Genomic DNA, 16,483 nt, shown 5'->3' with positions numbered 1-16,483 from the left:
TGGGCTGCGAGCTGACACCTTCCCCACAGGCAGGCCCGGGGCTGCCGGGTGTTTACGCGGCCGCAATTAGGAGCTGAGACTTGACACTGGCCAGAGGCCCTGCTGGGGATGTGTGTAAACAATAATAAATCAAGCGCTGGTTTTATCCCCGAGTGTTGCCTCGGTGAGCCGCGTGTCCCAGGTCTCATGGAGCAGCCCCTGGCTTTCCTTCGCTCCCACCACGCCGGAGTTGGTCAATTAACAATATTACAATATGAGTAGTTAACACGTTCCTGTGATCATTCTCTGTATAGTTTATTGCTATTTTTGAAAAATTTAATTTATTAACTATTTTCTTAAATGGTGATGTGTAGTGGAATTTTAGAGACCGGTCACCGTATTTGGTTATTTTTTAAATCTACTGCTGCTGAAGTTTTTAGTCCCTTTTTGCAGTTTTGTTTTGGTAAATGGTGTGGTTTAGGGACGGAGAATCCCAGAATGGTTTGAGTTGGAAGGGACCTAAAAGCTCATCTTGTTCCAGCCCCCTGCCGTGGCAGGGACACCTTCCACTATCCCAGGCTGCTCCCAGCCCCAATGTCCAACCTGGCCTTGGACACTTCTAGGGATGGGGCAGTAAATAATTTATTCCAAATGCAAGACACTATATCTGCTATGAAACTCTTAAAAGTGAATAAATTGCTCGTTTGTTGGCGCTTTTTTTTTTTCCGCACTTGCACTTGAGTGCTGCCCAGGCAAGATTCATTTTTTTTTTGTCCTTGCCCCTCTTTGGAATAGGTTGTGTGCATTCCATTAAACAGATCCCAGGAACAGGGAACATGGCATTATGTTCTGGATGTTGGAAAACACTTGGGCCAAAATCCTGTGGAGTAAAACAAGAGGCTGTAGGTCATTCTCAAAGTATGCTAAATATCTCATTTATTTTTTTTTAACTAAAAAATCCTTTCTTAGTTTTTACAAAAAATTGCACATTTAGTTAGTTTATTTTATTCTTGAGCGTGCTCTTGCACAAAGTTTCATTAGTGTAGATTGTTTGATGAGGAGAATTGTAACAAGTGTGGCTTAGGATATGCACCCATCCTGCTGTTCTCCATAGTGTGCACACACTCACAGGTTGTTCCCTGTCCTCTGTGGGGTATAATTGTTCATGGGCTGTGGGATTGCATCCCTTTAGCTGTGTCTGTGTGGAGTGAGATGGCTTCTGCAGCTGGATGGAGCCCTGGTCAGTCCCTGTTAGCTCCATGTGTGAATTTTATGGATTACACTCAACCAGGAAACAAGATGTTGTGATTGTATCAGAAATCCATCCTTACATGGATTTCCAGGCTCTGCCATTGCTACAGTATCAAGCAACAGCAAATGCATTTTGAGTGCATTTTCTGTCAAGTAAAATTGCAGATTTATCCTTTTCTGAGTCTGTGTAATCACATATAAAATCATTACATTCAAATTTTCAAAAATTTCTGATGGAAAAAAATCTCCTAAACATTTCACATATTCTATTCAAAATAATTTGAATTATTTTTCTCACGAATGTTTTATCTTCAGTTTATTTTATGAACTGTACAGTATATTTTTTTGACTGTCACCACTAGACATATTTTCTTGTCATCTCATAATTAAACTATCCACAGGTTTTACTGTGTTTTCTTTACATAACCTCCAGTTCAGTGGTGAAAGGCAGAGCTCAGTGTGCTGCAGTCACAGGGTAAAAAGGGAAAGTCACAGAGTAAAGTAGGGGCTGTTGTGCTGCACTGAGATTTTGGAGGCTCAGATCATTTCTCATTGATCCCTCCAGTGGATTTTGGCCATGCATTTTTTTAAAATGTGTTTTGCTGGGCTGAAATTTTTTCTTGTTACCATTTCCCATGTGCTGATAGAAAACACAAGAATTCTTCACGTTTTAAGTACATTGTTGTTGTTATTAGGGTTGGTGGGGATTTTGTTTTGTATTTGGAAATTTCACTTTGGCATGTAAAAAGTCAAGCTGGTATTAAGTACTTAGAGCCTTGATTTGTACTCTTTAATACAATCTGTAATATTTGGGTTAAATAAAAATAACATTTTAAAGCTAAATCCTTACAGTCTTCCATGATACGACTGAAAGGAATTTAGAATGAATCAAATATAAATTTAATTCATTTTAAATGCTTTAGTCTTATAAAATGGTAAGTCTTCTGGAAGCTGTAATTTCTTCTTCAGAATTTTTCAACTGTATTTTTTCCAAGCTTTCCTGTATTTTTCTGTGCTGTAAATGCAGCGCTCTAATAAAGCCCTAATAATTCTGATTGCTACCACAGCAACTTTGGGAGTGTTCAGGATCAATTCAGTTTCCTGGAAAAGAGGAACTCTTTGGTGAAATGAAATGCTGTGTTAGTGGCCGAGGGTGACTGATCACAGAGCCACCACTGTGGCAGTGGAACTGCCTGTTCTAATGGCCATGTTAATGTCCTGAGAGGAGCAGTCCAAATTGTATTTCAGAATATTATGTCGTGGTCTGGCAGCCAAATGTTGCCTCTGCAAAACTGGCACATATGTGAAAGCTTACAGTAAAGCAGATTATTATTTTTATTTTGGTCTAAGTAAGACCAAATGCAATTTTTTTTGTGTGTGAAATTAAAAATGTTGCAAATGTTACTTCTCTTGCAGCAGCAGCAGCAGCTGGTTACTTCACTTCTCACTTGTTCAAAGAGTCTGTAGGTTTAAAAATGAGAAGTCTCAGAGGGGTTTATTTTGCTACAGCTCAGTGCTGTACAAAATGTAAAACAACTTACTGCTCCTCTAAGCAAGAGGATTCCAAGAGCAAGGAGAAAAAGCTGCTGATGGAGTTCTTTCATTTGCTTACTTGATGCCAGATGTTGCCAAAATCTTTTACCCAGACCATTTTAGATGTCCCCAAGAGAAGAGTGAAATATTCACACTTGTGGCAGGTTCTTCACCTTGTTCACTGAGGTGCTTTCATGGCAGAACTGTGGAACATGGAATTCATCAGGTAGATCAGGGGTGAGGTGAAAAATAAAATAATGGCACTATGGATCTGGAAATGCCAGTTTTGTTGTTATGGCACATTTTTATCAAGCTGCTGAGGGGCAGTAACTTGGTTCCCCTGCCAGCACTGAGGGGATCCCACATCATGCATGGCACTGGGAGGGAAATGTTGGTGTTAGAAATGGAAATAAAACTCAGATCTTGTTCTGGCATGGTTGGTTCTCATCCTGCACAGGAACACATTGTTTGGGGTTTGATGTGGCAGCTGCTCCAGGCCGTGGTGTTCTCATTTTTTAGTACCTACGTGTACAAAAGAGGTATTTGCTGTTAAACCTGAGGGCTGTTAAAGTACACAGAGAGTCAAAAGGTGATTTTTGAAAATGGGAGCTGAGTGTGATGATCACAGACTGTCCCTCACCCTGCTGTGCCCAGGGATCTGTAGCTCTTTTCTGCAGCTGATGGGAAATTCAAGCAAAAAGTAGAATATGGCAGCTTACTTCTGGTATACTGAAAGAGGCATCTATTTCTTTTAAACCTCCAAATTCCAATTTTTATTTTATTGTGAGGTTTTGGAATTGCCTGTGTTTTTTCTTGATAGCAGAAGAAGCTAGGAAGTGTGGCTGTACTTCACATCCTGCTTGGCTTTTTATGAGTTACATAGCAAACAAAGCAAAGGGAAAAGGATATTATCATACTTGCTGAAAAATAAAGTCCAAGCCTTTTATATTCCAAGGAAACAGAGGCAATTAAAGAACAGAAATTGCATCTTTACATGTTTTTGACACGCCTAGAGAACAGGGGCATGAAAATGTGTGTGCTCTGTTGTATGATTTTGTAACTAAAGAACTTCTGGGTCAGTCTGTGATCACTTAATTTATGTTTTATGTGGTCTAGACCATGATAGTAGTAATACTAGAAGGAAAATTCCCTGGTTACCTTTATTATTATTATTGTTATTTTGAGGTGTTGGTTTCAGTAGCTTAATTCTTATTCCTACTGAAATTGGCCATGATGAATATGTTTGAGCAGGGTTATTCTGCCAACTTAAAAATGACTCAGCATCTTGAGAATGACTCTAAGTAAATATGTTCATTTATAAGAAAGGCAGGATTCTTCTTATTTAAGAGCATATCAGCAGCTGAGTTGTGGATTTTAGTGTTGCAGAGGGGAAAGGATCATAAGCACTCACATGGAGCATTTGGCTGTTCTTTGAGAGCCTTCAACAGACCAAAACCTCTTGGAAAACCTGCTTTATATGATACTGGGCAAATATTTATTATCGAAATTACCTGAATATTCTGTGAGTGTCTTCCTGTCTGTTGGTCCTTGCATGTCACCTGCCTGTGCAGGCATCACCTGCACCAAGCAGTTCAGCACAATGCAGCTCACAGCAGCAAGTGATGGGTAAGTTTAATTCTAAATTGTGTTTTTTTTACCCCAGAACACTTAGGCAGCAGTCATAACTGCTGGGAGGATGGAGACTTGTGTTTAGGAGAGGTGGGAAACAAGAGTGGAGCAGGAAAGGAAGAGTTTTTATTTCATCCTCATTGGAAAAAGAAAATAACAGTTCATTTTAAACCTAAACTTGGTGGCAAAACAAAGTTAGTTGTTCAGGTTGGACCAAATGTTGGAGTCAGAACAGGGAAGATTCTGGAAAACTTTGTGATGGGTTGGAATTGGATTTCACAGAGGGTTGCAGAGCCAGGATTTTCTGTCATTTTGGGGTTTTTGGTGTCACTTTCGGGTCCAAGTTAATGCTTGATTCATTAATGGGGTTGTTATTCCAGAAATCATTAAAGATATAAAAATTAAATAATGGTAAGGGAACATCTTGATCTTGATGAATTGTTTAAATGCCAAAAATGTATAGAGGGCATTTTCTTATCCATTCAACATCCAAAGGCCGTTTAAAATGCATTTATTATTTAAATGAAAACTCCTATTCACCCTTCAACTGTACTTCAATAGCATCAGGAATTCACCCCTTCATAGAATAATTGGAAACTTTTATGGTTTTATAATAAAAAGGTTGAAAAACATAACATATGCTTACACAAACTGCTCACATTGTAAAGTATTCAATAGCAATAAAGGCAGAGAGACTGGTGGCTATTCTGTTTCTTCCTTATGAAACCACAAAGTATAAACACAAAAGATTCATTTCAGTCATAGTTTATTGGGTGCTGATGCAAATCATGATTAAAATAGGATTTCCTCTTTCTTTCGTTTAATTTGCCTGGAAGGAGATGGTTCCATGAGTGTCTCCAAAATTAAGAAATTTGGGATGTGCTCATGTGGATACTCCAAAGGCTTCAGTGGCAGAGGGATGGATTTGTCTAGGGCATAAGCAACCCTATCCATGTGGGGAATGCCTGAGAAATGATGAGGCTTGTAGAGTTCTCCCCTTTTTTTTTTTTTTTTTTTTTTTGTTTATTGAGTTGTTTTTGTCTTTTTTAAATGAAATGTGGTTTGAAAAAGTGATTAAATATCAGTAAGCAGGAGCTGTGCAGGATCAGTTCCAGCTGTGGAAGTGCTGATACACATCCTCTGGGATGTAAGGAGTGTTTGAAGTCTTTCCAATGCCACCCTCCTGTCACAAGAGCAGCAAGGCAGATGTGGCTCCATCTTCCTGATTTTTGGGTCCACTATGTTCTGAAAGCACATTGGGTAAAAACTGAGGGCAAAACTCCTTCTCTGTCCTGTAACTATAAATATGTGTGAGGATTCATGATGTGAGTGTGAGGATTCTCATGCTGGACCCATAAAGCCCTTCTGTGTGTAGTGTTAAGAATACAGAAAAAAAAAAAGGAATCTTCATTTATTATGTGAATATTGATGATGGATGAGAGTGATGGGAAATATTTTTGCTCCCTCAAACCCTAATCCCTCAAGAGTCTTGGAACAATTAATGAGGGAGGTTTGCTTTCCCCCAAGTTTTGTTTTTCTCTTGCCAAAATTGCTGTTTAGTCCCCTAAATTCCTTACTATTACTTTATGGGGCTAATAAAGCAGGGTCAAATTACAGTGTGAATTGGGTAGGAGAAATGAGATGCTGCAGGAAGTTCCTTGAATTTGAGGATCTTTCCATAGTCAGAAGAATGAGGATTCTATTTTGCAGAAGGTAGGAGAGCAACCTGAGGATTTCCTTCCAGAATTCCAAGAGCTGCCTGGGGGCAGGATACCTGGCATACATCATTTTATGAGTTTATGACTTCAGAAACAGTAATTTCTAAATTAAGGATTGGATAGAATTCCTCATCTTTCTCATCCTAGTTAAGAAGGACTGTGGTAAATTGGTGATGACATGGAATCAGGAATGTGGCCCATGATTTTGCACCTTTCCCTGGAAATATGCTGGTGTACACACCAAGGATGTGTGCAGAATCAGGATCTGGAGTTCTTCACAAGGCCCAGATCCCCTCAGTTTTATTTCTGTTGTGCCTGGAGAAATTACTATGATCTATGCATCCTTAATATTCATTTTATCAGTTAACAGCATATGCAATTTTAGCTTATAAACTGGCACATTTTTAATATATTTTTTTTAATTTGGTACTTGCAAATAGTAGAATATATAGAATTAAATGTTCCAAAAGCAGAGTTTAAACAAAGAGTGAGTTGCTAAAGGAACACAAATCTTGCAATGAGATGGTTTGTTGTGGGTCATGCTGTGTGACAGTGTGTGGTGGTGCTTGGGAGGTGGCCTGTGGTATGAATATTTTGTATGGATTGTTAAGATCTGAGATGGAGGGATATGAAAAGAGGATGCTAGGAAAGATTAATGGGACAACAAAGCAGTGGATGCACTGTTGGAGAGGCCTTGCTGAATAAAGTCACTATTATATAGCATCTATGTTCAAAATCTTACATGTAAAGAAAGGTTGATGGTAGCTTGGAGTGTAGCCTGTATTTCTGCAGAAATTCAACTTTAGTTGTGGATTTTAATTTATTTTTCATTTTCCATTTCTTAAAAGTATAATTTGCATTCATTTTTTAATGTAATCTCATATTCATCAAGATTAACATATAAATAACTCTATTGCACCATCAAACAATAAAGGGAACAAAGTGACACAAAATAAATCTCATTTTACTGCAGCCCAAAATTGGTTTTGTGGCTTTTTAGGGCTTGACTCCCAGGGCAATTGACAGCATAGCTGTTGTAGAGTAACTGAGTGGCTGTATCTGTGTGATGGAACTCCCTGAGGCTGGTATTATGTTCCTGAACAGGAACATTGTCTTTCTTAAAAGTATAATATTCTAAATAATGACTGTACTTTTTAAGTACATGAGACAGAGGAAATGGAAGCCACCTTGGTGCTGAATGAGGAGAATATTCTCACTGAGCACATTTTTAATAAACTTGTCTGCATCAACTTCATATTGATTTGTTTGTCTTAATTTCTGTGGATGACTCTGCGTGGGCAGGTCAGTGGAGATGGAAAGGAGCTGCAGCAAAGGTGGAATGAATCCTGGATTTTGGCATGTGTGCTCTACTTACTGCTTCATTATTTGAATCAATTATTGCTATCATTATTTGAATCTATAAAAATACATGGATCTTAATGTCTGCTCATATTTGTTCATGTGAATGTGCTCACAGGTCTTTGCTTCCTGTGATCTGAAATGCAGAATGAGAGGGTGACTCAAACAAAGGCTCTTCAGTGCTTGAATGAACAAGTTCCTATTTGGCTTTGTAGTTAAAACCTCCGTGCTGATTCACTTTCTCAGAGAAAAGCGAGTTGCCCTTTGTTTTGGTTTCATAGTTAGGTATTTTTATTTTGATGGCATATAGCAAGTCCAGGTGAAGACTCCACAGTGCCTGGGTGTTGTCTCCACCCTGTAACAGGTGTATCTGCTCCCTCTTCCTTTTCCCACTGAAATGTGCAAGAACACATCATCATCTGCAAGCTCAGACTTTCCTGTCTGATATGTTTTAGGGTTTAGCAGTATTAAATGTTGTCCAGTGTCTCTTTGAAATGGGCAATATCACTGCAACATCCTCTGGCTCCTCCTCAGTCACATCCTTCGCTCTGCAGCATCTTTCACCCAGACCTGCATTTCTTTAGCACCTCTTTGTTCCTGCCCTGGATATCTCATAAGCTGCCTAGAAATTTGCTTTTTCCAGAGTTTCAGCTGAGGGCTTTACAGGCAAGGGCTACTTCTTCATACACTGAATGTTGTGTGACCACATCTGGCAGCAGTTCTTGGCTGCAGTTATTTCTGAATGCAGGAGCAGGATTTTCAGGTTTTCAGTAGTCCTCCTTAAGTCTGAGCAGAGACAAGGAATGGATAATTCATCTATTTATCTGTCCTGATTTATCTGTCAATGACCTCTGTTCTGAAGATGCCATTAACAGTGAGAAGTCTTTTATTTGAAAGTAGCCTGTAGATTGAAGTGAGAATGAGTACCAAAATGCATGGCATGTGAAGAAGGGAGTTAAGAGGGTTACACTGTCCTCAGAACAGAATTAAGAAGCTGCAAAAATGAGAGAAGCCCATTTTCTGAAGACATAGATCTTTGACAGTTTAAGGAAAAGTGGTAAGAACTTTTAATGTGCCATCTGGTCCTTGAACCTTCAGGACCAGGTCTATCACTTTGGGCTGAAACTCCTTCTTGCTCAGTGTTCAATCTCTAACCAATGGCTGAAATTTAAACTGCCTTAAAGCTCCTCACATACCTTCCCTGCCCTGTTTAGAACCGGGTTTCATGAACCAGAAATGGCATCTAGATTGAGTGGCCCTTCACATTTTGTTTTTCTGTGAACTTGCCTGAAAAACATCACTTCTTGGAAAACAACACGTGCATAAATTTGAATTAATTTAAAGATCAATTGAAAGACCAATTTCATCTTGCTTTCAAAAATGCTGGAGTTACTTCTCTCTAGTTCTTATTGTGAACTTTATCTGTGTGAGAAGCAGAGATAATCAGATTCAAGATCTCAGCTGTGTTTTAGCCATCATTTAATTTCTGGTGGCCTCTGTGCAACCTCAGTGTCTGGAACTTCTCCTGAGATGGTTTTTTAATGCTTTTCAGCAGTTGTGTTTTCTAAGTATGTTTTCACAATCTTTGCTACTTTGCTTTCACAATCCTTACTACTTTTTAAAAGTAGCTTCACTGTATCAAATTGGTCCCATTAAATGTAATTAAAGTAATTTTAAGTGGTAATTTTTGGAAAGCTATTTAAAATGGCCAAATAATCCTGTAGCAGAACCTGTCCTCACAGAACACAGGATCCTAACAATGGCCCATTTCTAGCATCATGCTTTGATTTTATCATGGGTTGTATTCAAATGATGATGAAGGAGATTTAAATGGGGAGGAAAAAAATCTCTCACCTTTCTTGATTTCATGCTTAATTTTCACAACCGTGGTGAGTTACTCCTATTTGCATTTCATGGTGTTATTTTTGGGATGTGTCTTGTCTAGTCTTGGCAGACAGACACCAAGCCAAGGAGTAAAATATGAAAATTTAACAGTGAGGGAGTTATTATCCAAATGGAGCCTTCTGTTAGAGGTGTCAACAGAGACAAAGGTGAATGTAGAGAATGAATGGAATAAGATGAGAGAAAGATCAAATAATGGGATAAGAAGTTCAAGCGTGGGATGATGGGTGTGAATAGAGATTATTAACAATGCAAACATTTGCAAAACGTGCAAAAGAATTCCTGTCTGTTCATTAACACTTGATGAGGGAACCACATAATAAAACAATTTTTTTTAAAAATCATTTTGAGTCTTAGAATGCTTGTTCTAAGGTGTTATTTTCTTCTGACTGTTTCTCTGTTGGTTTTTAGATTTCTGTCTTCCACCTCGTACATAAGTGGGATCTCTGTGCTGGAACAAGATGATGTCTTGAACTCATTGAAGGAAAGGGGTGAGCAGCTTTCTCATGGCCAATATTTTATCTTCTTTAGAAAACAGCGTGCCCTGGAAATAAATATAATCCTGTATTGTGTTGAAAAGGAAGCCAGTTCTTTTTGCTTGTCACGTGTCAGAGAGAATTGATTTTTGTTTCTTTTTAACTTGCTGTGTGAATGTAAGCATCTAATGTTACATAGCAAGTACTAGGACTAAAGTTAAATAAGAATGAACAAAAAGCCCTGCCGAATGTGCCAGTCATGCATTTCTCTCTGAAGGACTTCAAAGAAACATGTATGGAGGAAAATGAGAAGGAATGATTACTTGTTAACAAGTCTGTTGGGTAGTTCCTTCACTACCCTAAGAGGGTTGGTGGTTCGGTCGTAGCCTGAAGCGTAGCTATTTATATCTCTTACAAACATCTGTTGTAGCTTGTATATGTTAAAAATGATACCACTGATCTCCAGCAGCTCACTTGTACCTTCTGTTAGCGTTACTGGGTGGTCCCTGTGCCCTTAATTATGAAGGAGTAAATGGAACAAGCCAGGAGTGGAGTGATGAATGTTAAGTGATCACTTTGTGTGTATGTCTCAGCTCACATTTAATCTCTTCACTTACATACTCAACTTGCACGAGCTCTCCACATTTCTAATTATGATTACCCCTCTTCATTTAGCTTCCTTTCTGCTTTACATTCTCCTTCGTACCTCATTTTATAAAAGGCTTCTCTTTTTTTTCCCCCCTTTGCTTTATAGAACACGATCTTTAATGAATTCCCTTTCAGCACAGGTATCAGTGGAGTTTCTGATTGCAGGTCATGCATCAGCTTCCAGTTACATGACCTTAAGTTTTTCCTTGGGTTTTCTGCACACTTTACTTTCAACATAAATAGAATGAGAGTTAGTTATGTTCTGTGTGAAGCTGACCAGCAGACTCAGCCTCAGGTTATTTTTGTTATTTGTAAGTCTTTGAATATAACACAAAAACACACTTTCCCCTCTGCTCTCAATTTCTTTCACAGAGAATAATTGGCATTTTGAAAGCTAGGATGTCCAGAAGTCATATATATTCTTGGGTTCACCTCAGATACCCAAACAGTCTGTGTGCTGAGGTAGGGTGTGCTGGTTGGAGGTGGTCTGTGAGCTGAGGATGGACACACAGAGCAGGTCAGCCGAGAGCAGGGCTCATTGGAGATCACCACAACCGCTTCAGACCAAGTCAGCTGCTTTCCATCACAGCCACCTTCAGCAGGGAGAGGCCTGAACCAGCCTGCCTGACTCGGTGTAAAAGGCATCAGAAACATCCAGGTGTTGTGTGAGCTCGGTGGAGGAGCTGTGTTAGTAATTAGCTGTGGCAGTGATAAACATCTGGGAGCGATAGCAGCCTGAGCATCTGCTGGGGCTGTGCCTGCTAACGAGCCCTGGTGCTGCATCCCAAATGAGGCCATGAAAACCAAATCTGTAAATACCTTCTCAGTTACTTTTCTTAAAGTTTAACTCGCTTTGTTTCTTGCCTCTACTGAGTAATGAGGAAATGTTTCTTTTTAGTGAACAGAAGTAATTCCTCAGTTAATTGCCTCGATTTAAGGGTGTGATTAGCTCAATTTGTTCTTCTTGATTTGCAGGGGTTGTCTTCACTAAATCTCATCAGTTCCTATCTTGCCTAATAGCTTAATCTTTTTCTACTGTAATTATAATTCAGAGGGGAATCTCTTGTGGGAAATAAAGGAAATACCCTTGTAGAATTCTTTGCAGTCGTTCCCCTGGGAGAAAATATGGCCAAAGTCCTTCTAGATGCAATAATCTATGGATCTAGCTCAAAGCTGTGCACCTCCTTTCTTCTTTTGTGCGGCCTGAGGGCCTTCCAGATGTGGAACGTCTCTTCATTATGGAAATCTGGAAGGAGGGGTTAGTCCAGCTCGTCTTGTTCTCCAAAAATTCTTGCCATGTCCTACTGTCTTTATCAATTTACATGTCTTATCTTTGTGGCCTCCCTCTCCAGGTTTTTCTTCATGCCACAAATATGATCTTACATCCCTGTGAACTCTTAAGACTTTCTTCCTCTTCTACAACTTGTACTTTTATTTTCTCATTTTTGCCTAAGAATTTCATATTTCTCCCACAGTTAAACAATTTCTTCAGCAGTGTTTTCTGTGGGGCTTAGCTTTAAAATAATCATTAAATAGTGTTTGCTCTTTCTTTGTTTAGCATTTCAACTGTTCTGCTTTTATTTTGAGGGTAGTCTGGTCCATGCTTTGGATGTCACAGTCATAAATTAAATGTATGTCTTTTGAGAAGGAAGAAAAGCAGCATTTTCTATGTGTCTGTTCACTCTATCAATACAGACAGGCACTTGCATTGGCTGTCAGCTGCCATTTATGAAAGAAAATAAATGTTTTAACATCAGACAAATGCTTACAGGGCTGATGCTTCAGAATGTGCTCCCTTAAAGGATTTTGAGAGGGGTCTCACTTATTGTGGCGAATGCTGATTTAGCTTTTAACACTAAATGATTTGTAACTGTAAAAAAAAAATAAAATCTGAAGTACTTCAATCAATGAGTGCACTTTGGTTGTTCCATTTGTATTTTTAATTTGGTGGAGAAATCAGTAATGTTTTTGGAGTTTCAAAGAAAGAATACTGATGTTCTGTAAAAACAGATATAACCTAGTTTTTAGAGGAAACCAAGCTTACATCATCTTGGGGAAGTTCTCTGGTCTTTGAAGCTGTTTAAAAAAGATTTTAAAAATTGCACTCATATTTAGGAATTACACTGAGTGAATTTGATGCAAAGTGAGGCTTGAGGTTTCTCCTGAGGGGTTTGGTTTGTCTCTGTGCCTGAAACTGCTGTCAAAGAAGGGAACATTGAAATTTGTCCTGTGTTTGCAAAATGAAACACTCACTTGAGACTGTTATAATCTGCAGGGGAAAATATCCAGAAATGTAAAAATTGCTCTTAAAAATGGTCATATGCAGTAGTAGTATGCAATAAGGGAAGGACTTAAAATAGTTGAAAATCTTGTAGTGATTGAACACATTGAAAAAAAAATATTCTGTTTCAGATCTTAAAGTGGTGAAAATTTTAGAACTTGGTTCTTCAATACTGACATAAGTTAAAAAGAGCAGAAAGCCTGGAATTATTACCTGGATATAATGTTTTTCAAGACATGAGCTCTGACTTCTTTTTTAATATGGATTTTTTTAATAGTAGCTAAACATTAGAACTCCTATGTGTCAAGGGAAATTGACTTCTGTGTTAATAGTTACTGGTAATATCCTAATGAGCTACGTGATTTCAGTTGTAATGGCTGCAGATCTGACAAGAAAATGAAATGTGAACTAATAATTTGTTGGCTACACTCTGTCTGGTGGTGGTGCTTTGCTAATTTATTTTTTTTTTGAGTATGGTGTGTCTTAATTTAAAAATGTTTAACTCATCTGGGCACCAAACTCCAGCTAATGCCTAGAGAGAATAATTTGATGCATTTACTTATGTTTAAATCCTATTGTAATTAATATTTCCCAAAGTATCAAATGTCTCTGAAATTGAGACTTCTGAATTCCTAGGTCCCTTTTGAAACTTTATAATCACGTGGGCCCAATTGTTTAAAAATTGTTTGATATTGTTCCATTCTTTGTTGAACCTTAAATGACTTGGATGGCAAATTCCTGATGTCAGAAGTGATTTGAGGCTTGGTCTCTCACAGTAGTTTCAGCCTTGCTTTAGGATCTGGGATTCACACCCAAAAGTGAACACGGTATTCCTTAATAGTTTGCATTTGGTTCATCATTTTTAACTATTATTATTTCAGTTACAGTGATGCTCAGTGGGTTGGGAGCCTTTTCAAAACACAGAAATACAAACCTGCCCATTTCTAGATTTCCTGTATGACTTTAGAATGTCAGTTAAGTAGTGCAGAAATTAATGCTAAAGTTCAGTTTTGTTTGTGAGTGTAAAAAAACCTCAGCCTCTCCTTAGAAATTTTACTTTACAATATAAAAAGAGACAACTAACTTTCTGCTTATAAAACCTGTTATATTTCCAAACTGAATTTATTTGTTGTTTGAATTTGCATGTGGCTGTTGTTGTCAATAAACTCTCTGAGAGGTGTGCATAAATCTGAATTTCTACCTTTATTTTTTTCTTCACTCTTTCAAAGTGGATTCTAAGTGGCCACTTTTTTAACTGACTATTTGTTTTTCTTTAAAGACTATTTGTTCACACTTATGATGATTTGACACAATTAATGTCTCAATAACCATGATGGCAACACAGACATTAAGTATAGACAACTATCAAGATGGACAACAGGTAGGTGTGTTTTCCTTTCTCTAGGAACTAAATACACTTAGGAAGAGGGGAAAAAAAATACTGACTTTGTCCTTAATGCCTGCTTTGGCATTGTTTAAGCTGGAATAATGAAACATAATCATGTATATCTGGTCATGTTTCTTTTTTGTACAACCTGCTCTGTAGTTTTGCACTTGACATTGCTAAATTAAAATGCTGTTAACTGGAGGCAATTCATGGGGTGGCCTCTACTCTGAAGACCAATTTTTCTGTTACTCTGTGTCAGCCCTAAGCTATAACTACAAGTACTTCTGTCAGCAGATGGCAACAATGGGGAACAGTCAGAAAAAAACCAGCAACTTTCCACATCTCCTATAAAATGTTCGTCTGAATGCAGTCACGTTTTAGATTTTTAGTTTTATTGTTTGTTTCTTTTATTGCAACTCTAATTTCTCTCTCTCCTCTCACCTGCTTTACATATTTGACTTTTTTCCCCCTGCAAATACCATCCTGTGGCAGTGAAAGTCAAATACATTTTTTTCTAAAGAACGGATTGGGAGAGAGCTTTTTCTTCCTATTTGTTGTGTATTTCAAGTTCTCAGTGTCCAAGGTAGACAGGTAATTCAGGTGCCTGCTGTTTTTCTAGTTTGGAAATGGCCCACAGAGAAAAACTTGCAGTTTTAAGTGAGCTGTTTCCTCCTCCTAGGGCAATAGAACCCTTACTGAGCACACTCTCTCCCTTCAAACTCTGCAGATTTATGGCCAACATTTATAATCACTTGTCTGAGTCATCCCCTTCTAATTTGCTCAATTTGCTCCTCCTTCCTGTCATTAACCAAGAAATTGGTCCATTGGTTACTTTTTTTTCTTTTTAAGCATTCTGGCCTGAAAATCATCTCTGCTTGCTGAGGGAGCTCTATGCAAGGCAGGCTTCTCTCTTGGGTGGGAGATGCTGAATTTTCTCAGTTTCTGATTTTTCTAGGAGATGGCTTGGCCCCATTAGGTAATAAAGCACAAACCTTTTGGTTCTCCCAAACTGTTAAAAATATAATAAATTTTTCTGCTGCTGTTTTGTGGAAATAAATGAAATTCTGTTAAAGTCAGGATCTCTCACAGTTTCTGGAGCTGTCAGTTCTGGCTGCCAGGAGGTCCCTAGAACAGTGTCTGTCCTCTACCTGAGATAAAAGAGGATTAAGAGGAAAGATTGCAGTGCTTTCATGTCTTTGTGCAGATGCTCAAATGGGAGAAAACCAAAGAGTTTGGGGTGAGGGGTGTAAACTGTGACTTTCACAGTTCAGGTTCCTGGAAGACCTTTTAGTCCAAAAGATATTTAGCTGGAGGTGATGGAAAAAACACTTGGAACACCTTCAAAGCACCCCAAAGGTGTGCCCAGCCTCCTAATGCAATTTAGGAGGTGCTCAGGTGAAGCTGTGGCTCTGTGGTGCTTTTCCATGGTATAAATGTGGGTTAAATGGATGTGTAGGAGGAGTTACTGCTGTTCTCCTGTAGTTTGACAGCCCTAAAATATTTGGTTCTTGCAATGTGTAAAATGGAGTGCTAAAGGTCATGGGAGGTTATGCTCCTACAATTGAAGGACTGGAGGGACACAGAATATTTCAAATGTGCATTTTAATGGACAAAAAAAAAAACCCTAGAAGATCCTTTTCTTCAGTACCCTTATATAATGCACAATAAAAAATAAAAAAGGAAATCTTAACAGCATAAACTTTTCTTTACATTGATTTCATCCTAAAGGATTTTTATGCAGACATTCCCATGAACTTTTTGGAGCAATGTACTCTAGGCTGTTCCAAAACCAGCCACTTCAGAGACAAAATGCTTCAACAATTTACTAATATCTATCATTCCCATTTTAAAGCCAAATGCTAAAACTTGGAAATGACCTTTATCCATCAAAAAGTGTCAGGGATTAAAAGAGGGGTTTTGTTGCTGCTACAACTTCTTGTGTCACTGCCAAGTCACACCAACCTTCTGGCAATCTAGGAGTCCTTTGCACTGCTCTCTCCTTAGAACACAGCACCCTTATTTTACGTCAGGGCTACAAATTTACTTTTTTTTTTTGCCCTACAGATGCAAGTGGTAACAGAGTTAAAAACTGAACAAGATCCCAACTGCTCTGAAACTGATGCCGAAGGGGTGAGTCCTGCCCCTGTAGAATCTCAGACTCCAATGGATGCAGACAAGCAGGCCATTTACAGGTAGTGATGGACTCCTGTTCTGTCTTTTGAAGGGTCAAGGATAGGGTAGAGGATTTGGGGGTTTTTAATAAATAAATAATAAGTAGCTTAAAATCAGGTGATTTCTTGGCTGTCTTCATGGTTTGTAG

General features: G+C 38.5%; 1 protein-coding gene across 2 annotated transcripts in view; it reads left to right on the top strand.

The window, feature by feature from the left end:
- Positions 1–9,780: 9,780 nt before the first annotated feature.
- PKNOX1 (PBX/knotted 1 homeobox 1) overlaps positions 9,781–16,483 on the top strand; it is a 29,037-nt gene continuing 22,334 nt past the window's right edge. The window contains exons 1-3 of one of the 2 annotated variants that reach the window (XM_005427230.2): positions 9,781–9,862; positions 14,056–14,157; positions 16,228–16,355. In XM_005427230.2, the coding sequence (XP_005427287.1) occupies positions 14,107–14,157; positions 16,228–16,355 (179 nt within the window). In that variant the 5' untranslated portion in view covers positions 9,781–9,862; positions 14,056–14,106. Of the gene's footprint in view, positions 9,863–14,055; positions 14,158–16,227; positions 16,356–16,483 lie in introns of those variants that run through there. The other variant, XM_031062133.1, reaches the window with a different exon arrangement.

This window comes from Geospiza fortis, unplaced genomic scaffold (assembly GCF_000277835.1).
Source record: "Geospiza fortis unplaced genomic scaffold, GeoFor_1.0 scaffold17, whole genome shotgun sequence".
NCBI lineage: Eukaryota > Metazoa > Chordata > Aves > Passeriformes > Thraupidae > Geospiza > Geospiza fortis.
Note: the sequence above shows the minus strand (reverse complement) of the source record. Positions and strands in the feature narration are given on the sequence as shown.